The sequence below is a fragment of the Cynoglossus semilaevis genome, chromosome 17 (assembly GCF_000523025.1).
Source record: "Cynoglossus semilaevis isolate Cse_v1.0 chromosome 17, Cse_v1.0, whole genome shotgun sequence".
Lineage (NCBI taxonomy): Eukaryota > Metazoa > Chordata > Actinopteri > Pleuronectiformes > Cynoglossidae > Cynoglossus > Cynoglossus semilaevis.
In genome coordinates, this window is record NC_024323.1 from 3815496 (window position 1) to 3824811 (window position 9316).

A 9316-nucleotide genomic window follows, 5' to 3' on the forward strand; every position below is an offset into this window, starting at 1 on the left:
CTATTTTATTAATATAGTATGAGTATATTACAAAAAATAAACCTTAAATGATTATCTGAAACCTCGGTATTCTACAGCTGAGTCCTGAATTTAGAGACTTTACCAGAGACTGCATGAGAAACTGAATCACCTGGAGTAGACTCATTCCTGGAGGATGTGTAAACCTCCAAACTGGAAGAGGAATAAGGAACTATGGAATCTTTGGTTTGGATTTAGGGGAAGCACGTTAACAATGTTCTTCTTTGTGTGGTTCCAACCCAAACCAACTAAAGAAAAAAAATGCACATTTAACATTACTTACAACCCATAATGGCTCAAAAAATGTATTTGAAAATAACTGAAAGAATTGCTGAAAAATAACATGCTTTTCCAACCCCCCTAATTTACCCTCCATTATAAATGCTAAAGTAGGAGTTTCTAGGGTTTTCATCTACACCGTAAAATTATAGACTACGTAAAAAGCGAAACAAAAACACCTTTTTACATATTCTCACTTTATATATTCATCCTGTGAGCCAGATCCGACCTTTTAATGGAACCATGGTAGCCAGCAGGTTGTATGTTTGACACAGCTGATCTAGTAGCCGTATTAGATGCATTTGAATATACATATTTGAATAGCTAAATGATGCAACAAAGTGGGATTCCTGGGTTTCCTTACCAGACTGGGAACAAACACTGCTTCCAGGTTTTAAATGCACCCTTGAAATCAGGAGCTGATGTTATATGATGGGATAAGATGTATCACATCATATCATTTGTTATCATATACATATTATGTCATACCATAGGCCTATATCAGTGTTTCCCAAACTTTTTTTTCACTCCTGGGAAACATGTAAAAGTCACAAACCGGCACAACCCAAGTCAATAGGCAGTATTCCTAAACTCCTGGGAAACATGTTGCAAGACGACCCCCAAAAAAACTCTTGCGACCCACCTGAGGGTTGTGACCCAGACTTTGGGAAACAATGCTATATATCATGTAATATAAGCTAGCCTTTATATGGCGCTACTTCCTGTCTTCAGCTGTTAATGCTTTACTCTACTACTGTCACAGATTCAGCTACTGTGTGACCCAGCACAAAGTGCACAAACATTAACACTGCTGATTGTTCCTGAACAGGCGCCCGGCTCCTCGTCGTGACCATTGGTGACCACCGCTCATCTCAGTGGACTTGAAATGACTTCAGCCTACGTCCAGAGCAGGAGCACAGATGAGCTACACATTCTATTTTTATTCTTATTCCAGCCATGACAAACATAAACAACCAATTGTGATGTTAAACTCTGCACTGAGTTACATCTGTCTCCCAGTTTTAACTCTTTTTAGAAACCAGCAGTATCCACCTGGCCAGCACTGTGAGATATTTGCTGTTACTGCTACAGACTTTAACATGAGATTGTAAATAAAAAAAAAACGATTTGTTTTTAAATGAACAAATTATCTGTTCATTATACAATGTTTTACGAACACAACGACTTTAAATTGGTGGAGTGTTACTGCTGCAAACAAACGATGACGTAACAGGAAGCTGGGAAAACGACCAATGAGATGAACCAACACTAGACTGTCTTGCTCGGTGTGTACACATTCCGATCACAGTCTGTCTGCGTGTATGACTTAATGCAAAGACAAACTGCCGTTAACTGACTGTACTGTGCCTTTGTATGTGAATAACCTGTTCAGGGAGATTTAGGCTTAGTGACCTGTAGATTAAAATTAATGACATTTGTGTTTAAGGTGATGTTAATTTAATAGATGCTGGTAATGTGTACTGTTTAATTTAGTAGAAGAAGATCAGGCTTTTAAGCTTTGCCGATGACCAATAAAAGCAGTTCTTTTAGTGTGTGTATTAGGATGTGTGTGTATGTGTGTGTGTTGCAAGATGAAATCTCCCCTGGCAACCATACATAAATCAGACCAGTCACTCAGGCACCAGATCTCATTGGTGGACTGACTCATTTCCCACTGTATCGTCACATCATATGATTTCATTATTTCTCACGACTCCCACACAACACATGGTCACGGGTTTGCTTATCACGTACTTCTAGTAAAGGAAAAGTATTGTGTTGCAGCACAGTTGTTAGTGACTAAACTAACTAATTTATTTTCAGTCAAAGTAATCAATCGAGCATCTTAATTCCACTGTGTAAACAGCCGCGATGAATTAAGAACCTGGTTCTGGTTGTTGTTCAGAGCAGCTGGGAAATGAACTGAAAACAGCATTATTTCTATTAAACCTCAGTACTCAGAACTGTTGACTAGGAGTACTTTATATACATATTCCTACTCAGGACTCCTTACTTGGACTATTGCTTGCATACTCATACTCAGGAGTATTAATTTCAACACATACGTAAAAATATGTCACTACTAAAAAAGCGAGTATTCAAAAACATGTGAACTGTCCTTTGAAATTGAACACACAGCTGCACATCTGCTGAGATGTTAAGATCAATCTCTGAAGTGTGCCATCCTCAGAGTCCAACACAGGGCTCTCAGCGCTGCTGCCAGTATCACTAGGTGCGTGTGCCGGTGTTGTTTTCAAAAAGGCGACGCAGGGTGTAGATCTGTGCAGCAGCGACTGTCAGCATGACCAACAGGTTGACACAGGACCAGAAGGACACTCTCCACAGGTTGTTCTCCAACAGGTAGCGGTCCCTGGCCTCGAAAGCCCTCAGCACACCAAGGATCTGACGGCTTTTCTCCAAGTGCTGGTTCACTGAGTCCATTTTCATCTGGAAGACAAAGGAGAAGAAGAAAAAGAAGCAGAGTAACGATTAAGAAGACCTAGAACATCTAGATTAATGATTTGGGAATCCAGACTGTTCCCACCCTGATGTCCTCAAGTTTGTACTCCATCACAGAGTCAGTCATCGTGGCCACACCGTCCAGACCACCAGCTCTACTGCTGGGACTGTTGGATCTAATGACCAGCTCAAAGTAGATGATCTTCTCTGACACTTTGCTGTAACTGTTGTCAAAACACAGCTTGTAGTCTCCGTCCTCAGTGAAGGCCACGCTGCAGACAGAAAACAAAAGGATTTTCAAAATTAAACATCTTTCAGGCTTTCTTCTGTTGGTACCAGAGTCTGAATGACCTGTCGTTTTGAAACATTGTCAGAATATCTTTTAATGAAAAATGTCAAGGGATATGACTGCATACCTTTTGAATGAAGTAAATCATTAAAACTACTCTAGACTCTAAAGTGAGTGAAACTCAGAATAGAGTCCTGGCTCCAATATTGAGTAACTGACTGATTCTGCTGCCTTTGCGTTCTGAGCTTTGCAGGAAACATGGACATGTGAGACAAGTGAGCAAGCCGAGTACTTTATCTTTTGTTCAACTTTATCTACAAGGAAATGAAACATGAGTCATGGTACAATACTATTAAAATACAGAACAAAATTTCTGAATGAATGTGTATAATTTGGTACTCTGTTGACTAACAGCTGAGGACGGATGGTAACTTCCCACCCACGTTGAAATACCTGATTGAACCAAAGGAGGGAGGCGGAGTTGAGGGCCTTCCTAAGAAACAGTAGCAAACAAACCCAAGACAAACTACTTTCTTGTTGAGGGTTTGTGGTCTTTTGAATGAATGAAACTTGTATCAAAAAAGCAGTAAAAATGCTGAATATCACAGTTTCTGAGCATCACATATTAATTGGAGAAGTTTCAGGTGACCCACACGTGGACGCCGTCAGAACTCCTGAAGTCAGAGTACAGTCGGTGTCCGCTGGGTGAGATGAGTGTAAAGCCGACATCCAGACCGTATCCAGCTATAACCTGTTCAAAAGAACAACAGGTGCATTTCAAGCGTCATGCAAAATATCTTCACATTCCTTTACATTTATCTGTGACATCCACTCAAATTGACGGCTTCAGCAACAGCTTCCTGGAATCTCAGTGGAAAAAGAAGAAAAAAAAAAATCATATTATTTTTTCTTTTTTATCACCTGTGGGCTCTGGTAGCACCTGAAAGTCTTTGACTCTCAGTGCTGTCACCTACTGGCCTTTTGTATGATGGGCGCAATTTCTACACAGGTTGCTAAATAACAATGATACACAGAAAATACAGCCAGAGGGCAAAGTTGCTGAAATAATGACACAAAGAACCAATACAAAAGTACTGTTATGTGCATTACTTATGTAGAATTGTTTGATTTAATACTGCCTTCATGGTATTCCTGCACGCTCAGTTCAGTGTTATCTTCCTTCCTTCAATGATCAAAGTCCAGAGTCTGTTTTTTTTGTTCTCCCTTGAGACTGGAGTTATTCACATAAATCGACACATTTTTTAAAACTTCAACCAAATCCATTACTGTCTAGGGCGGCATAAATGTGGTCAGAATAAAAAAAGTATTTACCTGGTATTCAATGTCCATGCCATCACTTTTTGTGGTAGTTTGGTAGAAACACTCGGTGCGTCCGGCAGGTAGCAGAAATGTCAGTGACACGTCTTGATAAGCTCCTGAAGCTGAAGTCACGACGACGGTCAGCGCGGAAAGTGTCATCAAACACAGCAGCTCAGACACATCCATCGTCGTGCGGCCGCAGTGCATGGTCCATTTGATCAGAGTAGAAACTCCAGCAGCTTCGGTACAAGGCGGTCACCTTTAAAATCTACTTCACTGTGTTGTCTTCATGTGTCTCTGACACCTGGAGAAGAGCCTGATGGAAAAGTACTTCATTCAACATGGCGACAGCTGTCCAGAGATCTGCACTCTGGACAGCAGCCACGTGCAAATCTGAAAGGCAGGGTCAAAGGTCTACACATACTGTAAACCTCACCAAAAGGTCTGATTTCTTTGTGACATTTTTGGTTTTGTTAAGTTTTGTTTTTGTTGGGACCAGAATAGAACTTACAAAAAAACAAATAAAATAAAAAAATATCATAAATATCAGATACTATATTTTCCAGACCATACGATTTTTATTGACAACGATCTTCAGCGAGTACTTCAGTGTACTGCTGTTATTTACTGCTCATATACAGTAGATTAGTAGTAGTAACTAGTAGTTTAGATTATTCCTTATTATTAGTAGTAGATTAAAAATTCATGGTCGCAGCTCCCATGTTTTCTTTCTCTGGTAACTTGCATTTTCTCTGCAAGAACTCTTAGGTGACATGTAAAGCAGTAAATAGTAAAAAAAAAAATCTGCTACTTAGTTACTGGTTAGTTCATGTACTAGTTCATTTATTTGTTTTCTATAGGTAATTGCTAATTCCAAAAATGACTAATTGCCAATTCCAAAAAGGGATAATTGCTAATGAGATCATTGGATTCTAGCTTTATTACTTTTTTTGTCATTTGGGTGCTGCAGAGAAAGTCAGTCTGTTGTTCAGGAAGAAGTCAGTCGACCTGTCTACCTTCATGTCTGAGGTTTCTAACCGCCTGCCGTGTTTTCTCATCTCTCCATCTTGTCTGTCAAAGAGCTGTGCAAGAGCAAAATTTACTGGAACCAACCACAGGCGAGTCCACCCATTTCCTTTTTATTACACTTTTTCTGTCTCACAACTCTGCCTTTCTATACAAACCCTGTGAAGCAAGGCATCTCAACACTTCTAGAGGACATTGGTTTATTTTTCTCTCGCTCAGACAATGAGCTGTGACACAAAGACCAATGATGGGTGTTCTTCTGGGTACGTGGCGGACAGTGCCATCTCCAGGCCTCTGATTCCACCCAGGCCGGGTCAAAAGTGTCAACATGGATGGGTTTCCCACTCCCTGCTGATCATGCTGGTGAACGTGGCTTTATGTGGCATGGCCATCCAAGCCTGCTTCATCTACCGTCTGTACCAACTCAAACCTGTGAGTGTCAGCTTTACACCTGCCTACACACTTTATTAAAATGCATTCAGCTGTGTATTATTGATGAAGTCACTTTTTCCCCCCTGTTTCATTTGAATTTTCCATGGAAGCTCATTTCTGTCCTCTCTCAGGTCAGACTCTCAGTTTTGTTCAATGAATTTCATTTCTGGTGAAAACATCTTTTAAATTAATTGTGATTGTGATGCAGAATGAAACCATTTCACATTTTAAAAAAGTTACATACCTAAATACATACAAAAAGTAAAAAATGGAGCAAGACATTTTCTTAAATGCTCAGCACATGATATAGATTTGATCTAGAATATATAATAAATATATAATAATTTCTCTCTGTGTCATTTTCTTTCTTCCTGACTTATTTCCTGATAACTCTTTAAATTAAACAGTTAAGCAGCGAGTGAACTTAAATAAAGTCATGTTAGTGATTCATATTTATTTCTCCGTCCAAAACTGCTGACAGCAACAGAAGGATGTTATGGTTAAGAGTTTGGAGAAGTGGAAGTTTGTAAAAAAAACATCACTGTTGTAAACTTCATTGTTCACGTTATTTCCTGTGAGCAATTCATGGTGAACCCCCCCACTAAAAACCCAAAACACCAATCTATTCATCAAACCTATTCTTTCTCTCTTTTTATGTTTCTTTCTTTCTTTTCTTTTTTGTTAATATTCAAATTAAATATTCCAAATATCCCGCCTCATTTTTTTTGTAGGACACTCCAGCCATGTCTTCTAAACTTGTTGGAGGTAAAGTACAGTACATCTCATAGTTTTACCTTAAATTATCCTCGTTTTTGAACTTTGTTGTCATGTAAAGACATGTTGTCCTTGTCTTCTTCCTCCAAAGATGGAAAAAAGGAAGTATCTCTTCCTGCAGAGTGGCCCGGATACAGCAATCCTTCCAAACCAGCGGCACACCTCACTGGTGAGAACACTCCTGCCGTCAGGTCTTAGTGGTCTAAAGAAAGCATGTGAAGTACAGTGTACACAGAAGGAGGTGTAGGCATCAAGTTTAATTTTGAATATTTTCATCCATCTTCTTCAGTTGTGCTGTTTCCAACACCTTAGAAAGTCTTTCCTAACATTGGTAGCAGGATAATGCGTTGTCAGCATTTTGACTGGTGTGACTCGTGATCCAGTAAATGTTAAATAATAATAATGATAATTGCTGAGTTGCTTAATTTAGGGACGCACTGCTTTAATGTCATGCCTCAGAAACAATACAATGGCCCATAGATGTATTTTGATGTCAGTGCTAACAATGCTAATTCAACATTTTTTCCCCATCTTTCTTCTTAGCATCCCAAACGGCTATTTTATTATTTGTTTTTTTTTTTGCTTATGATATAAATATGTACAATATCCATATACATATTTTGAATTATTTTTATAGCTACAAAAAACACTGCACTATACCCTATACACTATTGTGGGCTAATTGCTAATCACTAGTGGGGGTGTGTGATTGCTGAATTGTTGGATGACTGTCCTCCTGTTCCACATCTGTTCCACGTCTGCTGACACACCCATATGTTTTTCATTGTTCCCACTTCCCGCTACAGATCTAGACGCTGTCATCGACTCACTTTGCTGTACTGTGTCTGTTTTCTCCTCAGATGGCCAGGACATATCCCATGGACCTAATGTCATGACATGGAGCACAATTGCAAGTCCTCTTCTCTACAAAATGGACTACAAAGACGGAGGTCTTGTTATTCAAAAGGAAGGTTATTATTACGTCTACTCAAAGGTGTTCTTTTTGGACAAGAACTTCTTTCAGCACTCGGTTGTTCTGTGCACGGAGAAGTACAGTGGGAAAGCCATCCCTCTCCTTATGTCTGAACACTTGGCCCCCAAATCCAGGGAGGCGTGGTCCAACAGTTACCTCGGTGGAGTGTTTCACCTCGACAAAGACAGCGTTCTTCTTGTGAACGTCAGCAACACCAACAAACTGAAGCGGCACCGGTCCTTTGAGAACATCTTTGGTGCATATATGATATGAGAGCGTGTCAGTGTACAGGATTGGACTTACTTGTTTTAATTGTTTTTATCTCTGGTATCTTTTTCCCGATATCCCATATGCCGATATTATCCAAACACTTTTGATTCCGATATCAATTAATACCGATATATGCAGCCGTGTGGGTTAAAGGCACCTGACACATTTCATTGTGTGCAGTGGTGTCCTAATGACAATACTGTTTTACAAATACGAATAATAGTCACATGAGGTCACATGATCTAGGCCTAACCCAGACATTTATCAGGTTTTTGTTATTGGAGAAAAAAAAAGATAACTTGCTTTTTTTTTCTTGCGTCAAAAAGAGGGGGGAGAAGGTGAGTAATATTTGAATTACTCTGGGTGTGTCCAAGTCTGCTGGGATGAACAGATAAAGTGTTTAAATGCTTTCATCATATTACAGCCGTATATCATATTACACTAAATTTCACTGTTTTCTTTTTACCGCTTTTTACACAAATTTAAGATCAGAATATGCTCAATGTTTTTGGTTTTTTGTTTGTTTTGTTTTTAAAAAGTGATACGCTCCCTGCTCTATATCCTGCACCTGTCAACATAGCTCTCAGTGTGTGCACAACTACAATATACTGGTATTGCATTAAAGAGAAATTAAAGAGAAAATCAACACGTGTTGCTCAGTGATCAGTACGCAAGCTGGAAACCAAATGTGAGAAGTCAAACGGGGTCTGGTTTTGCAGGATCCTCCACAGTAGTTGATGAGATGCCGGCCTGCTCTGCCCTTCTTGTACACATCCTTCAGGAGGCTGACTGTTGTCAAGAGACACCGTGGTGCAGAAATATGGTTTGGGCAGCTCAGCTTATAGAGAAAATGGACAGATTGGTCATTATTTGGGGGTCCTTTTGTTTTCATCGACAGATGATTGATGTAAATATATTAGCTAAAGGTTGACAGATTACTGCTGTAGTTTGACAGAAGATTAGGACACGTTCAGAAGAGAGAAACGTATTTTTTTGATTTGTCAACAGTGCCACGCTATACTTTTATGAGTTGCTTTTGTTTATAACAATCTGAAAAATATACAAAAAAAAAAAACTTTCCTCAAACTTAAGTTGTTGTTTTTAAAATGATTCATTTCCTGCCGTATCATGTAACACGAGTGTGTTTCTGTAAATGTTGTTTAGACCAGACCTGGCCACTGTACGGCTTGTGCGCCACATCCAGCCCTCTGAGATCGTCATTAAATCAATATCAAAAGCTAGCTACGACACCTGTGTGTGTGTGTGACGTGGTTTCCTTGTGTTCGCACTTGTGTTCATTCTCAGTTTCCTGCCAGAGCTGCTGTCATGTTTGAAGGCCTTTTTTTCAAGCTTTTTTTCTGAATCTTTGAAGCTTTTCTTTTCTTTTCTTTTTTTATTGTGGTTTTGTTTCACATTTTTCATGCACGCACCGTTACTTTCCCTTCAGCTTCTATTTGCTTTAAACACCCACATGT

At 39.4% G+C, this 9316-nt stretch overlaps 2 protein-coding genes across 2 annotated transcripts; one reads left to right on the forward strand and one right to left on the reverse strand.

The window, feature by feature from the left end:
• Positions 1-1218: 1218 nt before the first annotated feature.
• On the reverse strand, positions 1219-4747 carry tmed1a (transmembrane p24 trafficking protein 1a). The gene is made up of 4 exons (XM_008329435.3): positions 4379-4747; positions 3700-3797; positions 2843-3029; positions 1219-2745 (listed from the first exon to the last, which is right to left on the reverse strand). The coding sequence occupies exons 1-4, from the start codon at positions 4571-4573 to the stop codon at positions 2527-2529; spliced, it is 699 nt and encodes a 232-aa protein (XP_008327657.1). The 5' UTR covers positions 4574-4747; the 3' UTR covers positions 1219-2526.
• A 502-nt stretch (positions 4748-5249) lies between these two features.
• On the forward strand, positions 5250-9089 carry tnfsf14 (TNF superfamily member 14). Its single transcript, XM_008329443.3, has 4 exons — positions 5250-5824; positions 6556-6589; positions 6690-6767; positions 7459-9089. The coding sequence occupies exons 1-4, from the start codon at positions 5615-5617 to the stop codon at positions 7842-7844; spliced, it is 708 nt and encodes a 235-aa protein (XP_008327665.1). The 5' UTR covers positions 5250-5614; the 3' UTR covers positions 7845-9089.
• Positions 9090-9316: the final 227 nt, after the last annotated feature.